General features: G+C 55.9%; 1 protein-coding gene across 2 annotated transcripts in view; it reads left to right on the top strand.

Moving 5' to 3' along the window:
- The window catches only part of ACTN4 (actinin alpha 4), a 71,298-nt gene that overhangs the window by 48,949 nt on the left and 1,344 nt on the right, over nucleotides 1-21,005 (top strand). Inside the window, exons 6-20 of one of the 2 annotated variants that reach the window (XM_053914417.1) lie at nucleotides 515-593; nucleotides 1,767-1,848; nucleotides 3,910-3,995; nucleotides 7,074-7,166; nucleotides 9,083-9,313; nucleotides 9,761-9,908; nucleotides 13,069-13,219; nucleotides 15,749-15,857; nucleotides 16,048-16,188; nucleotides 16,259-16,441; nucleotides 16,533-16,667; nucleotides 17,724-17,903; nucleotides 18,702-18,848; nucleotides 19,709-19,789; nucleotides 20,774-20,932. In XM_053914417.1, coding sequence (XP_053770392.1) covers nucleotides 515-593; nucleotides 1,767-1,848; nucleotides 3,910-3,995; nucleotides 7,074-7,166; nucleotides 9,083-9,313; nucleotides 9,761-9,908; nucleotides 13,069-13,219; nucleotides 15,749-15,857; nucleotides 16,048-16,188; nucleotides 16,259-16,441; nucleotides 16,533-16,667; nucleotides 17,724-17,903; nucleotides 18,702-18,848; nucleotides 19,709-19,789; nucleotides 20,774-20,932 — 2,005 coding nt within the window. Of the gene's footprint in view, nucleotides 1-514; nucleotides 594-1,766; nucleotides 1,849-2,599; nucleotides 2,686-3,909; nucleotides 3,996-7,073; nucleotides 7,167-9,082; nucleotides 9,314-9,760; nucleotides 9,909-13,068; nucleotides 13,220-15,748; nucleotides 15,858-16,047; nucleotides 16,189-16,258; nucleotides 16,442-16,532; nucleotides 16,668-17,723; nucleotides 17,904-18,701; nucleotides 18,849-19,708; nucleotides 19,790-20,773; nucleotides 20,933-21,005 lie in introns of both variants that reach the window. The other variant, XM_024577671.3, reaches the window with a different exon arrangement.

Consider the following 21,005-nt stretch of genomic DNA (forward strand, 5'->3'; position numbering starts at 1 on the left):
TGAGACCAGTTTTCATTTTGCCTTGACAGAGACCCTCATGCCAAGCCACATCCTGGCACTTAGCCAGCTTATATGGGTCAGGTCATACCAAGGTGCTGAGGTCATGCAGCAGCCTCCTTTGGTGGGCCGTCTCACCTCCATGGGCTTGTCCAGTTCTGCAGAGCCTCGCATATTCTCTTGTCATGTGTAAGACGTGATCTAAGTGTTTCCATATTGACTTATTTAGTCCTCACAACAACCCTATGAATTTGGTGCTGTTATCCCATTTTACAGACATGTAAACTGAGGTAGCAATCACAGGACTTGGCCCAGTCGTGCTGATAGTTAAGTGGAAGAGCTGGGATGCGACCCCAGACCTCTCAGCTGCAACATTCGTGGTCACAGCCACCCTGCCATACCATCTTCCTCTAGTGCCTGGCACACATACTAAAGTACCTCAGTAGGTGCCTGGGCCTTTCTGCACTCCCACCACAGTGCCTGGGCTTCCTCATAACCTTGGCTTTTCCACCCCCAGCTGGAAGGACGGTCTTGCCTTCAATGCCCTGATCCACCGGCACAGGCCTGAGCTGATCGAGTATGACAAGCTGAGAAAGGTATGCATCTTGTGTTCCCCTCAGCAGCCCACAGATACCCTGAGTCTGACCCTTGACTCTGGGTCACATCCCCCAAATCCACCCATCACTGGTGCCCAAAGCTGAATTCTGTGCTCACATGGGCAGGCTGGGAGAGCCTTGTGCCCATTTTCACCAGATCCCTGGCTCAGTTCTCACCTTCCTTGCTCCCGGTGGAGACTGTCCCCTTTGCCTTACATGGGTATTGCAACAGCCAGGGGTTATTTTAGGGCCTGCCTAGCCATGTCTTCTAGCCCCCCTTTCTTAACTAACTCTGGATTCTGGAAGCATTCCTTTTTTCCATGGGGAAGAGGGTTAAAGAATTCCAAACCATAGTGCTGGCAGACACTTCAAGGCAGGGTCCTGTTCTGATTTGTCTGTACAAAGCTCGTGACCATGTAAGCCGCAGGCCCTGCCTTCTAGGAGCTCCCCACCTCATGGGGAAGGCAGGACAGAGCAAGTCAGCCACATGAGGCCATGTACAGGTGCTCACGCCGAATGTGATGAGGAGGGGATAGGGCCAGACAATGCTGCAGAGGAAGGATGGCACACCTGGGCTGGCGTGGTCAGGAAGGGCCTGTGCAGGAAGAGGCTGCCTAGAGCCAGAGAGAGGGCATTCCAGGTAGTGGAGTCACAGGCCTCACTGAACCTATTCAAGCCACAGTGGAACTGGTCCCTAGCTGGAAAGCTCAGAGGCATGTGAGGGAGGGTCCGAGTGAAGTGGGCTTTAATCCCATAAGCAGTGGGAGATGGCAGGAAGGGATGGTTCAGGGAGATTGGAATGTGGAGACTCTCAGTTTGCTCCCCCCACCCCCAATGCTATCTCAGTTCTGGACCAACTTTCAGGGGTTCAGGACAGGGGGCTTAACTTAGGGTTTGTGGATAGTTGAAACTGTGAGAAAAGAGCACGTTTTTTTCTGGAGACAAGGTCCCTTAGCTTGTCCACCAAGATTTCCAGAGGCATTCCTTTGGGTCAGAATTGACTTTATCCAGGTGTCTTCCTCCCTGCAGGAGCACAGGTGGCTGGGAACTCCCCAAAAATGACCTTTCCAGTTCTACCCCTTCCCCAGATCCAGGCCAGCCCTGGGTCCCTTTTGCTTCTGCATCTTGCCCCTGATTGAGTTCTTCCATCTTCCCTCACTTCCCTCCCTCTAGGATGACCCAGTCACCAACCTAAACAATGCCTTTGAAGTGGCAGAGAAATACCTAGATATCCCCAAAATGCTGGATGCAGAGGGTAAGTACATCCCTTTTGTTCAGTCAGCACCTTGTTTCATGGGTGTGCCTTACGGTGACTTCAGAAAACTGACAGAGCCAGCGAGGATGGCTGAATGAATCTGGGTGAACCCGGGACAATGTGTTGCTAGGGAAACCAGAGCAGGAGCAGCCTGTGCAGGACAGACACACTCAGGGATGGAGCAGGGTGAGGAGTCGGGGCGGGGAACTTGAGGAGGATTGACTCTGGAGGCTGCCAGAACCCTGCTTTACCCAGTCCCACACCTGAGGGAAGGTGGGGAGCCAGGTGGCCAGGGAGGGCTGGCTCCTGCAAATAAGCAAGGCCTGTACCTACCGTGCCTGCCGCAGGTTTGGAGTCCAGAGTCCACCGATGTGGAATGTTTTGTTTTTTCCTTCACTGGTGTTGCTCCATTTCCCAGCTATGTACCACCCTCACCCTCACCCTAGGACCCATGCCTCTGGCCTCTTGTGGCCCTTGGGATTGACTTTCCAGCAGCCCCTTGAGGCCATTTTTAGAGAGAGGAAATGGCCTCATTTTAATCCAGTTCCCACAGCTGTGGCCTTTCTAGAGACCATGGGGATGGAGGGCTGAGGGTGTGGCTGAGCCTACCAGAGTCACCAGGGTCACTGAATCAGCTCTAAGGGTTTTTCTCCTGGGATGGCTGTGGCCTTGGGAGCCTTTGGATCCTGGTGAGTGACCACCCCTTCCCCACCCCTACTTGGGCAGTTTAACCCTTGTTGTTCACTTGCAGACATCGTGAACACGGCCCGGCCCGACGAGAAGGCCATAATGACCTATGTGTCCAGCTTCTACCATGCCTTTTCGGGAGCGCAGAAGGTACCGGGCAGGGCCAGGCAGGCCCACCTCGCTGCCACTGCCCAATGCCACTGCTGCCTCTCGCCTCCCATGCTCACCTCATTTCTCTTGCAGACGGCAGTGGCCTCTCTCCGACTGGAAGCCACACCCCAGCTCCTTGGCATCGCCACTGCCCATTTAGTCTTTGCTCACACAGTCTGTTGAGTGCCCAGTCTGCGCCTGGCTCTGTAGTAGGCACTGAGGATACAGCAGTGACTGAGTCAGGCAGGGTCTCTGCTCTCATGGAGCTTCCATTCTAGCGAGAGGCAGACAATAGGCACATCCACAGATCAAGTCATTTCATGTGGTGATAAACACAGAGAACATGGGACAGGATGATAGGATAGAGATGTCTGAGGACTGCTTAGCTGGGGCCCAGGGGAAGCCTCTGAGGGGTGACATGAACAGGCAGTTGGAGTGATGAGCAGGAGCTGTCACGTGAAGATCTGTAGGAAAAGCATTCCAGCCCTGACTGGTGTGGCTCAGTGGATTGAGCACCGGGCTGCAAACCAAAGGGTTGCCGGTTCAATTCCCAGTCAGGGCACATGCCTGGGTCGCAGGCCAGGTCCCCAGGAGGGGGTGCTCAAGAGGCAATCACACATTGATGTTTCTCTCCCTTTCTCCCTCCCTCCCCTCTGTCTAAAATAAATAAAAATCTTCAAAAAAAACCACAAAAAAACAAAAAAACCCAAAATAAATCCATGAGACAGAAATAAGCTTGGCTTATTCAAGGAATGGCTGGAGAGGAGTAAGCGAGGAGAGGAGAGTTGAAAATTAGGTCAGAGAAGGTGATGGGGCCAGGCTGTGTAGGACTATTATAGCCTGAGAGCAAGAATGTGGGTTTTATTTTAGGGCCCCAGGAAACTGTTAGGTGCTTTATGCTGAGGTGGTAGACATGGTCTTACTTTCTGAGAAAGATCAGTTAGAGTTTAACCCCTCCAACCCCAAACGAGTCTTCCTTTTTAGAGCCAATAGCTAGTGTCACAAACCCAGGCTTGGTTAGCAGAGGAATCCACCTATTCGGAAACCCCCTTCCCCACACCAAAGCCTTAGTAAGGCAGGCCCGCACAGCCAGAGCCAGGGTTTGGCTTCCAGTCCAGAGCAAGCGCTATACCTCCTGCATGAGCCTAGGGCCCAGCCCCGGCTGCCCTCCCTGCATCTTTCACTCTTTCCTGCCTCTCTCTCTCTCTCTCTCTCTCTGTGCAGATATTGTAGGCACTCTGAGGCCAGATGAGAAAGCCATCATGACTTACGTGTCCTGCTTCTACCACGCTTTCTCGGGGGCTCAAAAGGTGAGCTGGGGTGAGAGCACACCTGGCTGCTGTGGCTGGAGGCTTGCCCGTGCCATCCTCCTTATGTCCCCACTGTCTGTCTGTGTTTGGGGTCCTGGCCAGGCCGAGGGCCACCACGGCTTGAGGACTGACCTGGTCAGGCAGGTTTCTTGTGACCGTGGGCTTCAGTGCCACCACTGAGCTGATGCCAGCCCAATGCTGACACGCCACAGATACTCTCTGCACACAGCCCGCTCTGTGAGGTGGGTGGTGGCATCTGTTTCTCAGACAGGACAGTTGAGTCCCTGCATCACCTGAAACAGCTGAGCAACAGTTTGGACCTGTGTTCCTGACCACTCAGTTGCCCCCACCCCTCTCTGTCCATGATCCATACTGAGCCACCTGCCTGGTACACTGACTTTTCTTCCCCTCTCTTCATCCCCTTCCCCTCCCAAATGGCTCAGGAAAGGCTCAGCCTGGGCAGTTAGACTGTCCTCTGAGCCACCTCCTGCTGACCCCGCTCTCTGGGCCCCTGTCCCCAGCAGCATTGCTGACACAGGCAGAGCAGTCAGAAGTGTGTTGCCAGTGGCAGCTCTCCCTGAGCCTGGCTGACCTCACACTTCCCCTGGGGCTTCTCTCAGGGGCCCTCTGTTCCCTCCACTTGCCTTCTGGTCTCTGGTAGCGGGCAGCAGTGTACTCCCAGCGACCTGAGTTTGTGTCACCAATTGGCAACTGGGCGGGGAGGAGAAAAAGAAACCAGCTCTCGTCTGTTGAGCACTTAACTACGTACTAGGTGCAGACTCTTAGTCCCTTACAAGTCAGGGGCGTCTGTTATCCTCGATTAAAACAGGAGGAAGCTTGTGAGGATGAGATAAGCACCTTCGGGTGAAGAGCTTAGGACTGTGCCTGGCCCGGTCAGTGCTCGGTAGACGGTCAGGTAGTCGGAGCAGCCTTGTCTCTGCCCATCGTGGTTCTTCCCAGCCCTGGGCTAGAGAGCTGGTTTCACAGCCAATCTGCCACCTGCCTAGCATGCGATTGGAGCTTGTATTTGGAGTGTTCTGCTGGAAGGCACAGGCAGGGAGAATGGAGGGGGACCCTGTACCCTAGCAGGGTGGTGTGGGGGTGGGCAGTGATGGAAGATTCCTTGCCACAAACCCCAACTAACAGCATGTGTGCCGTTGGGCTCCCCACTGCAGGTTCCATGCCAGCCTCCCTGCCCACCACATTGCCCTTGTGAGAGTGCTTTCTCTTCTGCCCCAGCTACCCTCCTGTGCTTAGAGCTGAACTCTGTGGTTGGGCACAGGAGGCCCAGAGGGATTTGTGGGAGTAGACGCTGGCAGGAAGGCTCTGGTCAGAGCACGGGGGTGTTTTGAGGCATCCAGGCCCCCCTTAGAAGAAATAAAGGTCTAATTCTCATGAGCTGCCATTCACCAAGGCCAGTGCAGGATTCAGGCTTCTCTAGCCCAAGTTGAGCTTCCCCCAGCCTGTGTCTGCTTCTCAGGCCAGCTATAGAATGCTTTTTATTTTTGCTGCTGTCTTTTCCCCACAGGCTCAAGGCCGTGTCTCTCTCTGAATTTATTGGGGTGACATTGGTTAATAAAATTATATAGGTTTCAGGTGTACAATTCTGTAATACATCATCTATGTATTGTGTGTTCGCCAAGCTCTTAAAAGAGCGCTGTCTGGGGTTTACTTTGTTTATGAATGTAAGGTGAACCCTGGGCCCAGCACGAATGTGCCCATTCTCTCCTGATGGTTTATTTCTAGGCGCTAAAGCATTTGCTCTTTGTTCACTCATTCATTCATCGACCCAGCTACCTAAAACACAGTGACCCCTGAGCTAGGTGCTAGGAATTCAGTAGTGAAACAATGCCTGTGACCAGCAGCCCCACCTTTGTGTGTCTGCATAGCAGAGTGAGTTGCAGCTTGGGGTACCATTGTCTTGTCCAAGAGATGGGGGTCAGGGACTAAATTCCATGGCTGCAACCTTGACTTTGCTTCCTGGGGCCAGGTGTTCGCTGGCCAAGCTCTGGTGAGCCTCGTCTTTGAGGAGCACTGCTTGGAGCCATTGGCAAGTGTCCTGCAGCATGATGCAGAGTTGTGTGTGTGTGTGTGTGTGTGTGTACACATCAACCTTGCCTGGTGTCTGCTCGCCTGGTCCCTGCTCACCTGCCCGCCTATCCCGGAAGCAGTGTGTGGATGGGAGAAGCCGGGCATCAGTGCCTGCAGCTCGCCAAGTCTGGAGCCATCCCCAAGCCTGTCTGTTTTCCTTCCTCGCCGCTCTGTAGACCCTCCTCACTATTTCTGTTCCTGTTCTGTTGCTGTTTCAACTCTTCCTCTGGGACCTTTTCTGTGCTTCCTGAAAGGTACCTGGTCTCCTCTCCCCGTGTGGCACCCTTCACCCTCGTTCTCCACTCATCGCATTCCCCTCCAGCCGGCCAGCGCAGGACAGTGTTTGGTAGTTCTGGGCAGACTGTCACTGTCTCCACCACTGCCTGCTCTGTGAATCCTGGCTCTCTTCTGCCCTGTGGATTGTGACCTTGCCCAATGAGCCATCAACGTCCACCTCGAAGGGGAAGATTAGGAAGGGGTCTAGTGTGTTCCGCCTGTGCACTGACCACCAGGCTTCTGGGGGGGGGGGGCACCAGCATCCCCACCCTCTGCTCTCCCCACAGCTCTCTAGCACTCTGCCTCACTGCAGCCTACTTTCCCACCCATCCAGGGCTTGGCCTAGTGGAGGACCCCACCCAGCCTCGCCTAACCCTCTCTGTGAGCCACTAGAGAGACTGTTAATCCATTTCCCCCATGTGGGAGGGCTTCCCAACCCCTCTCAGTACTTCCAGGGACCAGGCCGAGAAAGCCAGGGGGCCCAGCTCCCTGGGCAGTGGCCTGAGCAGTAAGTTGCCGGGACACCAGCCAGGGCTGTCAGGACACAGGCACTGAGGGCACCATCTTGCTGGAGCTGTACTTCCTCTCCTTCCCTCCTTGGGGAGTTCTGTGTGGGCCATGGATGAGCCAACTTTCAAGGGATATGCCTGTCAGGAGGGAGGGTCCCTGTCCTCCAGGCAGCCCTGACTGTGTGTGCTTCCCCTGTCCTAGGCTGAGACAGCAGCCAACCGGATCTGCAAGGTGCTGGCTGTCAATCAGGAGAATGAACACCTGATGGAAGATTACGAGAGACTGGCCAGCGACGTAAGTGCTACTTACCTCCACCCCCAGTGACTCTACCAGAGCTGAAAAATCAGGCCGCCTTTGTTACCCTTAGCCATAGGTCGTGTGACACTTGCAGAGTGGAGAGCAGGTATCACAGCGAGACTTCCTAGAAAAGGTGGTGAGGTTACCACCCAGAGTTTGCCAAAGCCAGTATGTGATACGACCTTTCGGGGGGGGGGGGGGGGTTCACGTGACTAGAATCAAGCTGGCGTGTTGCCATGCTAGCTGGCTCCTGGGATTGGAGCTTGGGTTCCAACACACATTCTCAAGGACATAGTTTTCTGAATACCACACTGCTTTAGAGTCATCTGGGGAGCCTTTTAAAAACGGACATTCCCTCATCCTCCCCATGGAGGGACCGATGTAGTAGGGCAGAGAGACTGAGAGCTGACACAGCGCTGCCCAGGGCCGCGGCTTGTCACGGCAGGCCTGGCCAAGGACGGCATGTGCTGGATCTGCCCTCTTGTATCACCCCCTTCCCCAGGTGAGGAAACTGAGGCCCAGGGGAGGTCAGGCACATGTCCACTGTCCTACTGGGCCCACAGCCAGTAGGACAGAGACCTGGAGTTCAAACCCAGGCAGCTCTGCTCCGGGCCTGACCTGGAACATCAGTTGGGAATGTGGGGTGTTCAATAAACCTCTTCTGGATTCTGTCCTTTATTTTTAAAATTTCCTTATAAAAAAAATTAAAACATTTAAGTTTCCCCAAAGGCAGTAATTTGACAACTCTTCTAGACCAGTGAGTGGTTCCCAGACATTGAGATTCCATGGACCAGAATAATCTGGGGAAATAGTTGATAGCCAACCCGTAGTGGCCGACTTTTTTCCCCCCTCTAATCCTCACCCAAGGGTATGTTCATTGATTTTAGAGGGAGGGAGGGAAAGAGAAGCCCCTCATCGATGGGCCCCTCCCACCATATGCACCCCAACCAGGGGTCGAACCTGTAAACGTGGGTGCACAGGACAGTGCTCCAACCAGCTGAACCACCCAGCCAGGGCAGTGACAGACTTTTTATTTTGCCAAGTTATGGGGATATTTTTATTTATACTTTTTCCTTTTTTGATTGTTGTCAAGGGGATATTTTTAAAAGAAAGGGCTACCATCTGTTACCAGTATTATTTCTAATACCAAGAAAAAGTTAAAGGTTACATATCTTAGAATCCCAGACCTTCCCAAGAAAGGGCAGCTGGCACCATGCATCAAGATGTCATACCCTTGTCCTTGGTTCTCTCATTTTGCCAGAAGTTGCCGTTGGGAACTCCTCTGAGCACACCTGTGCTGCACGATACCTGATCTGAACTCCTGGGTCTGCTGCTCTAGAATGTCCAGTTTGCTTGTTTGTTTCCTGACCCTGCTCCCTCAAATACATGAGTAGCTCATAAAAATACACGTCACCTTCTTTTTCAGTTTCACATTCTAATTTTTCCATGTCCCAGGCCTTGTGCATGGTGCTGGCTACCCCCGAGTGAGCCCAGCATGCTGCAGGTCCTGCCCTTGAGGCTCTGGCAGTCAGTGCCCAGGGGAGCAGTGAGGCCCTCCGATAGCGCTGAGCTCAGTGGTGACGGCAGCAGTTGGGCCACATGTGGGGTGTGATGGGCAAGGCCACCAAGGAGGGGCCCTGATTAGGTCTGAGGAAAAGGAAGACCAAGGACAAGGGCACAAACAGGAAGTAACCAGAGAACAGCACAGTGGTTCTGAGGAGGCACAGGTTCCCAGAATTCCCTGCCATGGGATCCCAGTGGATATCATGGAGAAGTCCAGCTGGGGAGCAGGGGTGATTCCCCAAGACAGGATCCTCAAAGATCCAGATCCCGTGTGCCTGTGAGCTGTGGGTAGCCTTGCCAGTGCTCTGAGGGCCCCTGGCAAGGTCACATAGCTTCTTGTGGGCCCACAGCTTCTGGAGTGGATCCGGCGCACCATCCCCTGGCTGGAGGATCGTGTGCCCCAAAAGACCATCCAGGAGATGCAGCAAAAGCTGGAAGATTTCCGTGATTACCGGCGTGTCCACAAGCCACCCAAGGTGCAGGAGAAGTGCCAGCTGGAGATCAACTTCAACACTCTGCAGACCAAGCTGCGCCTCAGCAACCGGCCCGCCTTCATGCCCTCTGAGGGCAGGATGGTCTCGGTGAGGACAGGGCTCTGGGGGTGGAGGGGGCCAGGGCCCAGGAGCTGTAGATTTGCCAGACCATCCCCAGGCTTACTGTCTTACCTAGAGTGCACAGCCTTTGGGGTGCAGTTTGGCACTTTACCAATACCACAACCTCCCCTCCATCACTCCCTAGATTTTTACACCCATCCTCAACCACACCATAGTGTGTGTGGAATCGTTTTAATTTGGAACCGCAGTTGGCCATGACTCCAGCACCATCACCAAGTACTTGAGACCCTTCATTTTCATGTATTAATTTAATCTAAAACAACTGATTGCTCCTGGCAGGTGTTGAGCCCTGTGTGGGTACACAGATGTAGCAAAGCAGGAGGTAGACATGACCTGGCTCATTTAGCATCCCTCAGGGAGGTATCGCCCCTCTGCCCAGCCCCTGTGATAGCCCTGCTCTCGCCTGCCCTGCAGGATATCAACAATGGCTGGCAGCACCTGGAGCAGGCCGAGAAGGGCTACGAGGAGTGGCTGCTGAATGAAATCCGCAGGCTGGAGCGGCTCGACCACCTCGCAGAGAAGTTCCGGCAGAAAGCCTCCATCCATGAGGCCTGGACCGACGGTATGGTCCTCCCAGCTCCCTTGCTGCATTCCTGTCTCTTAGACACACACACACACACACACACACACACACACGTGTACACAAACAGCACCCCCTCTTTCCTGCTGCTTGGGGGCACACATGTCAGAAATGCTGCTTTGGGTTCATCTGGCCCCAGGCAGCAAGGGACAGTTTGGATCCTGGTCTTCCTATTGTCCATCTGCTGTGGTCTCAGAGATTACTTGTAGGTGGGCCCCTTCCTGGGTTACCAGAGACCAGTCATTCATGAATGCTGCCATTCATAGGGAAGTGACCCTCTCCCTGGCAGCCTGTGTGCATACAGTCAGCCTTCCCTCTCTACACCCTTTGTGACCAAGGACCTCATATTGGGTGGGTCTGTGTTCCTAAGCACAATCCTTAAAGGCAAGACCCAGAGCTGCCTCCTGACCCACAGACAGTGCTCATGGACTCCCAGCCACCCAGAGCCTCCTTCCAAGGGGCCTGGCCCCCTGCAGGATGGCTTCTTCCAAAAGGGCAGCAGTGCCTCCCGTTTCTCAGCAGTCCGCAGCTGTCTATTCCCTTGGCTCGGGATGTGGAATTCCATCACGTGCCTGGCCCTCAGTCAGGACCCACACCATGGTTGGGATTCCAGATACCAGGGGCCTAAAAGCCTTCAGGAAACAGCCAGTGCCTGGGAAAGCTGAGAGCCATCACCAGGACACCTGCCCTCCCACTTCCTTCCCAAATGTCTCTGCCCTCCTGCTGTTACTGAACTGAAGGGGTTCACCCTGTGCCATCACTTCATCCATCTGATTTCACACTTTCTTGTGTTGCTTACCGTGATTTTCCATCCCTCCCATCCCCATAGTTCACCATGAGATCCTCACTGAACTGCTGGGGAGCTACTCCATTCCCCACTCCCAGCTGCTTGTCAGGCAGCCGCAACACTGGCTAGACCTGAAACCTACCCAGAGGCCCCACCCCCATCAGCACGCAAACACAACTCTGTGATCCGCAGACCTGGGCGTACGTCACTATGTCTGTCCCTGGCCACATCCCAGCTAATGCTTTCCACACGTTAGCTCAGGCCACTGTCCTCCGGCAGCAGCTACCAGATCAGAGTGCTGCCCTTCCCTCCTCTACCAGGAAAGGAACACAGAGGGAGGTGCCAGGAGGGCAGGTGAGCAAGAGGCCTGGGTCAGGGATGCAGGCCCCTCCCTCGTGCCTCAAAGAAATGACACCCATGGCTTTACCCCCAACCTTGGAAGAGGGGGTGTTGGCCTTTACTTTATTTGTTCATTCCTTCATTCCACAAACTACTCTTGGTCCTCTTCCATGTGTCTGGTAGTTTCCCAGGTAGGAGAGGTCCCTTCCTAGGGCACCTACAAGCCAGCATATTTTGGCATTTCTCACATCAGAGGGCCTTGTGCACACAGGTGGATTTTGCAGTACCCGAGTCTCATGCTTGGACTGAGCTGTTTCCTCCTGTCATCCACATTGTCATTCCACAGGCTCTGAGTGTCATCCTTCCAGATTTCCCTTCTGGGACCTCTTGGCCTGTTTTATCAGTTCCTTAGTCCCTTACCTTGGACTCCAGAAAACCATGGGAAGATGGTCTCCTGTTGCCCAGAGTTGTGGGTCTGATAGCCCACCAGGGTCCCCTCCCTGGGAGTGATGCAGGAGCTGGCATTCATGTGAACGCCTTTAGGAAGAGTTGGCCTGACTTTGTGCCAGGGCGGACCGACTGGTTCAGTGGCCTCCACACGCCCCTGCCTCTCTACTGACAGGCGCACAAGCACTTTGGCATCTAGCCCTGTGTCGTGAGTCAGCCCAGAACCCCCAGGCAGGCTTGCCCACTCTCATTCCCAAGACCTGAAGCCTGAAGTCTCTGTGCCACCCACGTATGCATTATACATGGAGACCAACCTCCTGGCCCATTGGAACTTCCCTCACAGCCTATAGGGGTGAGGGTCGATGTGGATGCTTTCCAGAAGGCTTTGGGTTATATGGGGAAAGAAACAAAATGAGCCCTGATTCCTTTTTGTGGCTGCCCTTCAGCCAGCATCCAAGGTGGCCCTGGCTGTGGCCCACTCCTCCCAGTCTTCCAGTGCGCCCCTTGCCAACCCTTGCTGAAACTCTGCTGAGGCAGAGAAGTGGTAACCTGCTATTTCAGGTTCCCACCCTTGGGAGAAAGCAATTTAGGGAAGGGAATTGCAAGCTTGCCTTTGTGGTTAAGCGTCCTACCCCAGGGCTGGGGTGGCAGGGCCAGTGGAGTCAGTCTCCCAGGCTGCCGCCTGCTGCCTGCCAGTGCCTGGCCCTGTTCTCGGGGTGGCTGAGGTTGCAGTGGCCCTGGCTCTGCCTGCCTTTCTCGAACACTGCCTCACCGAGACCTTAGGTGCTGGTGTTGGCCCCATTTCACAAATGAGGGAGAGGCTGCGTGTTGTCCTCCTGCTCTGAGGGCTGCCCCCCAGAGGGCAGCTGAGGGAGGAGGTCTCTGAGCTGTCACTCTCGGGGCTGCCTGAGGTAGCTTACCTGAAGCAGCCCCCTTCCCAGGCTGGCATTTCCCACTGGTGCTCCAGTACCTTACTATACTTACAGGACTCACTTGAGCTTGTATCCTGGCGCATATAATTAACTGGGCTCCAGATCTAATAACAGTGTTTCTCCCTTACTTCAAAGGGCTTGATGACGGGCTCTGCCTCACTGCACAGCAAGACCCTTAGGACAGTGTGGGGCATGTAGATAATGTGATAAGACCACTACCCCAAGGGAGCCAGCCCCCAGGTGCCAGGAGTGTGCAGAGGGGTGGACTCCGGGAAGAACCCTGACTGGAACACTTCCCCTTCCTCTGCCCTGCTGAGGCGTGGGCTGCATCCCCACGGCCCCATCTCCTCTCAGGTCACGGCCCTCCATACATGGTAAAACAGTCCAGTCTCACAGTCTCCTACCACAAATGGACACTAAGTTTAGAACACACAGGTTGAATTGGGATATCTGGCTCAGGCCCACCAATACCACAGTGCCTCCCAGCTCCATTCAGGACGTAATTGGGCTTAAAGATCCCTGGAAAGGTCAGGGATGTTGGGTCTACCCCCTTTCTTTCCCCCTGGGTGGATAGGCCTGTGGTGGACTCCTGGTGCACTGTTGTCTACGTGTGTCCTGCCTTCTGCCCCACCCCCAGGGAAGGAAGCCATGCTGAAGCACCGGGACTACGAGACGGCCACCCTGTCAGACATCAAAGCCCTCATCCGCAAGCACGAGGCCTTCGAGAGTGACCTGGCTGCACATCAGGACCGAGTGGAACAGATCGCGGCCATTGCCCAGGAGCTCAAGTACGTGGGCTTGTGGGCTGCCACCTGCTTCCCCTCCAGCACCCCGCCCAGAGCAGTGGTGGGTGGCACCCATGGGTGCAGCCATCCCATGCCTGGAGCGGGGTCTCCCAGCCCTTTCTACCCTCACCCCTCCTTTCAGATGCCAGGGCCTGATGGGGCGATGCCTTGGTCCATCTTGTCTTAACCCCTGACAAAAAACGTAGTGGGATCTAGATGCTGTGATTCCTTGTCCTGGTTCTTCAGGCTCTGAGGGTCCCTGGGCTCCACTTCCCTGCCTGCTACCCCAAGGAGATCCCTGGCCCCTGATAGGGTGGGCAGCCCAGTGCCCTACGCCCTCCCCAGCCCCTGCTGCTCCTGAGGGAGTTCGCTGCATAGAGAGCCCATTGTTCTGCACAGCCCTTCCCTCTTCTGCTCAGAATACACTATTGTAAGGCCTTCCAGGCAGCCGGGTTCTCTGCCCTCCCTTCCCTGCCCCAGTCAGATAAACTTGTGCACACAATTAGTACACTGAGCCTCCAGAGCCACTGAATGGGGGCCTTATTCCACCAGTGCAACAGCCGGCAGCTGGGAGGACCCAGGGAGTGGGAGGCCCAGGCCATTACTTCATGGAAAATCCATAGGCCCTGGAGGGGCAGCAGGGCTCCCAAAATAGCTGTCTGCTCAAAAATAGTATCCTTGGCTAGAACTGTACTTTCTACAGATACCCCCATCCACCCTGCCACAGTCATCCCCAGAGTTCTGCTTGTTCCTACAAGGCTGGGGCCCCATGCCAGGGAGGGCCAGCGTCCTCCCTGACTCATTCCCTCCACATTGCCCATTTGTTCGGGGGTTCCCCACTTGCTCACCCAGAGGCAGAATTACCATGAGGCCTTCACTGTACCAGAACCCTGGCAGCCCTTGGGGTCCTGCAGGCTCTCCTAGGGTAAGAGCCCCTGCACCTGGCACACACGGGCGGAGGAGAGCAAAGCCACAAATGCATGTCTGCCAGGGTTGTGGGGGTGGGTCATGTGAGCAGGTTTCTTATTTGATGGTTGAGCCCCTGGAAGCTGCTAAGAAACAGAGTTGGAGTAAATCCTAGGCCAGCCTACTACGCCGGCACTGGGGAACGGCCGTGTGAAACCCACTGCCCTGAGCCAGGAAACAGGCAGTCCCTGAAGCACCTTTCTGGACAGTAGCCATGGAGGAGAGAAAGGGAGGGCTGTTTAGGGTGCTGTTGGTTTCCCCAAAGATGAGTCAGAGGACCGAGAACCGGCCAGAATGAGCTTGGGTGCACAGCCTGGTGGAGCGTTGATGAATGGCAGTGACAGAAACTCCAGGAGCACTCAGTGCTCTACCTGTACCAGCTCTCTTAATCCCCCAACATGGATGACTGGGGTAGTCTTAAATGTTGATGTCACCTGGCACCTGTGTTAGAGAGAGGGAACTGAGGCACAGAGAGGCCAATGGCCTTGCCCAAGGTCACACAGCTGAGAAGTAGTCGAGACAGGAATGGAACCCAGGCTGCCTGGCCCTCTGGTGCACAGCCTTGCTCCCCCCCCACTCCCTCTCCTAGCCTTGCCTGCTCTCCCTGGGCCCTCTTTCTAGGCACGTGAGACAACCGTCTGGTCCCCTTGTCCTTCCTGTTCCTTCCCAGGTTGTTCCCTGCTCTCCACACTTCACCATGCCTCCAAGGTTTTGCCTTACACCGATTTCCTAGGGCTCTGCTACCAACAGTATCCAAGTGTCTGGCCCACAGGAGATGGGAGTCCTGGGGCTGACACAGGGGCGGGGGAGTAGAGGGGCAGGGAGCATGTGGAGGGCTGGGGGTCAGAAATGATTATCAGCCCAGGGTTTCCCAAACCTCAGTCATTTGAATAATAATAGATACCTATACCATTATCAGCTCACTTTTCTCTTAATTATCATTGCTTAGAACTAGATCTCAGGCTAATTATGTGTTTTTTTCTTAATACTCATTAAAATAAATATACAACCTTTAATAAACAGTTGTTACTTTTGCCTGCTGGGTACCCAGGACTGCTCTCAGCACTTCACACTCACTGAGTCGCTTGCTCTCCTAAATAACCTCCCTACTGCCTCACGCACAAGGAAACAAAAAACAGGGTTCCTTCACCCAGGGCCACAGAAGTACAAAATCATGGAGCCAGAATTCAGACGGAGGGAACCTGGCTCCAGAGCCCATGCTCTCTAATGAGTGTACTCCGCTTGGCTTTCTTTAAACGGGAAAGCAGTCCACATAACAGCCTTGGTTGAGGGCCACACTTCTCATCCCTCCCCGCCCATTGAAGGATGGTAGCTTAGCAGCTCATAGAGTTAGCAGGAGGTCGCTCCTGCCCCCTCCCTTGGCCCCTCCCCGACCCCACCTCTGAATTCCTCCTACCCTGTGGGGGCCATAGGTCAGAGGGGTGACGGGTAGCCTTCAACACTGATATCCCCTGGTACCAGGGCCTAGGACCCTTGCGGGCGGGTAGGTCCAGGCACACCCAAATGACCCCTGCCGGGTCTCACCACCCTCTGCCCGGCCCACAGTGAGCTGGATTACTACGACTCCCACAACGTCAACACTCGGTGCCAGAAGATTTGCGACCAGTGGGATGCCCTTGGCTCTCTGACCCACAGTCGCAGAGAAGCCTTGGAGGTGAGGAGGGCGATGTCACCCTGGAGCCTGGATTCCCCACTACTCTCGATGCCCAGACCCTTGAGCATCCCTGACCCACCCAGAGGGGACTTCTCTGACCCCTCAGGGCCCCCGGATCCCTCCCCACCATTCACCACCTCCTACTTGCTGACCTCCCTCCTCTGTCCCTTGTCCTCCCCATACACACCAGAAAACAGAGAAGCAACTGGAGACCATTGACCAGCTGCACCTGGAGTATGCCAAGCGGGCAGCTCCCTTCAACAACTGGATGGAGAGTGCCATGGAGGACCTCCAGGACATGTTCATCGTCCACACCATCGAGGAGATTGAGGTCCGCCCCTACCCATCCTCATGGGACCTCCAAGGGACTGGACTGCCCCTCACCCCTTCTTCTCCCCCAGGGCCTGATCTCAGCCCATGACCAGTTCAAGTCGACACTGCCGGACGCTGACAGGGAACGAGAGGCCATCCTGGCCATCCACAAGGAGGCCCAGAGGATTGCTGAAAGCAACCACATCAAACTGTCAGGCAGCAACCCCTACACTACCGTCACCCCGCAGATCATCAACTCCAAGTGGGAGAAGGTGGGCAGAGCCCGTCGATAGGGCCAGGGCTGGCCAGGTGAGGGGGCCGACACCTTGACTGCTCTTGCTCCTGCTCTGTGCCCCTCCCCAGGTGCAGCAGCTGGTACCCAAACGGGACCACGCCCTCCTGGAGGAGCAGAGCAAACAGCAGTCCAACGAGCACCTCCGCCGCCAGTTTGCCAGCCAGGCCAACATCGTGGGGCCCTGGATCCAAACTAAGATGGAGGTGAGGAGCTGTGTCCTAGCCCTGCTGAGCCCAGGGCAGAGTTGGGAAAGAGCCTCCAGTAAGCAGAAAGCCAGTGAGCAGATGGTCCCCTGCCCCTGGTGGGACATCCCCTGTGCTCTTAGGGCCAGCAGACGTGGAAGCCAAATCCCAGCTCTCACCTGCTGGGAGCCCTGACCTGTGGTGGGATTAGGAGGGTGGATAAGATGATACGGTGGAAGTGGCAGCGCCACCCAGAGGGCTACTTGGCTGAGGCATCAGAGAGGGTATTTGAGCCTTGACTGATGATCATGAGCTCAGTCAAAATTTAACCTTGCTCCTCAATTGTCTCTCATCTCTAAAATGGGAGCAAAAATTACTTCATTTCCACAACAAATGCTGCCATCCACTGCTGTGTGCTGGCTCTGCTGCAGGTACTGAGGTAGGGCTGTGGCCAAGGTGGTCCCAGCTCAGATCCTCACGGCATGCTCACGGTGACCTTCGTGACTTAGCCACAGGGAGGTTTGTAATGATGCCAATCGTGAGTCTGGCCGCCTCTAGTGCTGTAAGTGCTCACTACCCACCGGGCACGTGTGACCAGAGTGGTGTCGCTAAAACTCACAGCAGCCTAGGAGGGGTGCAGGCAGCTCGGCCCGGCTCAGTGCCAGCTGCACAGCATGGCTGCCGAGCTGCCTGCACCCCGCCTGTGTCGAGGCATTGGGGGTGCCCGTGCTCAGGAGCCACAGGCTCTGAAGTCAGCCAGGCCTGGTTCAGATCCTGAACTCTGTCTCTCACTGTGTGAGAAGTTGCTCTGTTTGGGCCTCAGTTTCCACATCTGTAGACAGGACCTGTCACGGTGAGTCAAGTGCGCATTGAGGTTAGGCGTGTGTGGTGCTTAGTACAGGGGCTGCTTTCACACTGGAGGCTGAGACTGGAAGGGACAGGCATGGGAGCCACAGGCCTTTCAGAAGGGGGACGCTGGGCAAAGGCCGCAGGCTGGTGCACCCTGGCAGCAGCAGCGACAGATCTGTGGGGGCCTGGCTGTGGCCCCACCCCCAGCGGCACCCGCCCTGTGTGCAGGAAATCGGGCGCATCTCCATCGAGATGAACGGGACCCTGGAGGACCAGCTGAACCACCTGAAGCAGTATGAGCGCAGCATTGTGGACTACAAGCCGAACCTGGACCTGCTCGAGCAGCAGCACCAGCTCATCCAGGAGGCCCTCATCTTTGACAACAAGCACACCAACTACACCATGGAGGTACGCCGTACCCCGTCAGGTGTTCCACACCCAGCTTTCCCGGGCCCTAGCATGGAAGAGCCCTGTGCAGCCCGCCCAGTCGGAGTGTCTGCTGCTTCCTTTCTCTCCTCTTTTATTCCAACTGAAAACACTAGATCAGAATGTTTACACATTTTTAAAAATCACTGTTTCCTTAACACGGTGCTCTGCTCACTATGACAACACATCTCGGACAAGCTTTGAGAGAGCTGGGAGGGCAGCGCCTGTCCCTGCTGTGGCCTCGCAGTCGGTTCTCGCTTGGGGACGCAGACCCAGCTAATGTGTGCTGGCATCCGTGCTGCACCGTCGGGGCTGGTAGTCGTCACACTGGTAGCTCGACATGATCCACGGTGGCAGCATTTACAGCATTAACACCGAGATGCCACAAAAAGGGGGGCAGTGTTGCTCCTCAGAAAGCCAGTTAAAACATTGCCCGGCACACCTCTGCAGAGTCTCCGTGTGCACCCTGCACAGGTATTAGGCCCTGGCCCTCTGCCACATCTGTCATTGGATACATACTAAGGTGACATGAACCCTGCTGGTGGGCAGAGACAGCAGGCAGGCACCATGCTTGTGCTCCTGTGTGCAGACGATGTACGCTAGAGAGTTTGGGCCTGGACTGGCATTTGGGAGAAAGTTAGGGTGAGCCTCTCTCCAGGCCACACCCCCTCCATGTGGGGCGAACCCAGTTCCAGGACCCCTTGGGTGCAGCTGTGGGGGTCCGAGCACTCCTGCCAGCCCTGCCTGCACTGCCTGCACTCATGCCGTCTCCTCCTGCAGCACATTCGCGTGGGCTGGGAGCAGCTGCTGACCACCATCGCCCGCACCATCAATGAGGTCGAGAACCAGATCCTCACCCGAGATGCCAAGGGCATCAGCCAGGAGCAGATGCAGGAGTTCCGGGCCTCCTTCAACCACTTCGACAAAGTTAGCAACTCCCTCTACCCTTTGACATTTTCCCTCTCTGCTGTCACCATTGTCACTGTCCCATTTTGCCCCCTCCATCTTTGCGTCTGTCAGTTCATTCACATCACAGTTGCTATGTATCAGCCACCACTCTCAGGGGTTGGCAGGGCCTCAGCCATGGAAGGAGGTGCAGACGTGCATCACCTTGACCCACAGCATAAACAGTTGCCCTTGGGAGGAAAAAGGGGTTCCCAAGCCCTGCTTCCAGCTGCACATCCTCGCCAACTCGCCCGTGAGACCCTGGGATAGACTAAGCACCCGCACACCCGAGACTGGAGACCTGGCCCGTCAAACCTGGCCCACGCGCACACACAGTGCTCTTGAAATTCAGATTTGCCCTGGCAGCCACTTTGGAAGGGTCTGAGTGCCAGTTTCCCCTAGTCCCCATGCACTGCTGGGCCTGATGCATCATCTGCCTTCTTCCTGTGGGTAGGAGTGTGCAGCCTCAGCCCTGCACTCTGAAGCAGGGTGGCACGCAATCCCTCTTCTCCCACCCCAGACCTTGGAAGTGAGGTGTGCTCTCCTCTTCCTCGGAGTCCTGGGACTCAATTTTTAATTCTGCACCATTCAGCTTCCACCCCTGCTCTAGCCCAGAGGAGGTGGGAGGAGGCCTCTGACTGCCCTCCAGGCCACCCATCCCTCCACCTGCCCCAGCTATCTCCGGCCATCACCTTGTTCCCATCACCTCTAACTCTGTGTTTCCCTCCTTCATGTGTTCCCCTCCCCCTGCCCTCTGCATGTAACCCTGGCCCTTCTCCCCACCTCTGCGCTGCCTGGTTTCCACGTCGCCCCTTGCACACCTGCCTTTGGACACCCGGCAGGACCACGGCGGGGCGCTGGGGCCAGAGGAATTCAAGGCCTGCCTCATCAGCCTGGGCTACGATGTGGAGAATGACCGGCAGGTACGCGTCCCCTGGGCCCCAGTGAACCATGGCATTAACTGCTCTTCTCTCTCTCTCTCCTCTTCTCTGTCTCCCCACCCTCGCCATCCCACCCCCTGCCACTGTGTGCCATCTCATTGGCTCTCTTGCCTCCTTCCTCCCCGTGTCTCTCTGGACCCTTTCCCCTTACCTGGTCTCTTGGGGCCGCCTCTGTCTCCCCCGCTCCTGCCACTGTCCTGTTTCCCTGCTGTGCACATGGGGTGGCCCCTTTGCCTACTCTGGGCCTGGCCTCCTGCTGTCCCTGCGTCCTCGAGCAGAAACAGACAGGCAGCATGGACTCCGATGACTTCAGGGCTCTGCTTATCTCCACAGGATACAGCCTGGTATGCAGCCTCTGCCTCCCTTGCTGCGGTGCCACTCCCCTCCCCCAGCTCCTCCCCCTCTCCTTCCTCCCCCCCTTCCTTCTCTCCCTCCTCCCCCCCTTCCTCCTCCTCCTTTTCGTGCTAACCCCCATCCAGAGTTTCCAGGTCCTCGGGGACACCCCTCCACCAGATTAGTGCAGCCTCACCCCCCTCCTCCTCCTGCTGCATCTGCTGGGCTGGGGTCGCTCCGATGACTTCCTGAGCCTCCCACCCCCTTTCCTGGAAGTCTGCAGAGAGAGGAGGTCAGGCTTCTGGCTCTCTCCCTTTTCTTTCTCTTCTCTCTTTCTTCCCCACCCTCCAGAGCTAACTTGTGAGCCTAGGGCTGAGGAGCAGCAGACCTGTTTGATGTATACCCCACTCCCCACTTCCCAAAAACCTGGGAGGGGAGGAGTAGAGGGCGCCTGTCTCCAGCCTGGGGCACATGGGGCAGTTACCTGGGGAGCCAAGACCATCAGAGGCAGGCTGATGACTTGGCACGTGCACTGGGGTCGTCCCTGCCCTCCTAGCTCGGTTCTGCTGCACCGGCCCAGCCATCCTGCCCGCTCAAACGCTGCCTGTCCCCTGCCCCCCTCCTGCCTCTCAGGGCGATGCTGAGTTCAACCGCATCATGAGCGTGGTTGACCCCAACCACAGTGGCCTCGTGACCTTCCAAGCCTTCATCGACTTCATGTCCAGGGAGACCACCGATACAGACACAGCTGACCAGGTCATTGCCTCCTTCAAGGTCCTGGCCGGGGACAAGGTAAGCCAGACACCTCTGAGCTCCTGGGGCAGGCAGGGCAGAGCTCTGCATCCAGGACTGGGCATGAGGGGCT

Source organism: Desmodus rotundus, chromosome 12, assembly GCF_022682495.2.
Source record: "Desmodus rotundus isolate HL8 chromosome 12, HLdesRot8A.1, whole genome shotgun sequence".
Lineage (NCBI taxonomy): Eukaryota > Metazoa > Chordata > Mammalia > Chiroptera > Phyllostomidae > Desmodus > Desmodus rotundus.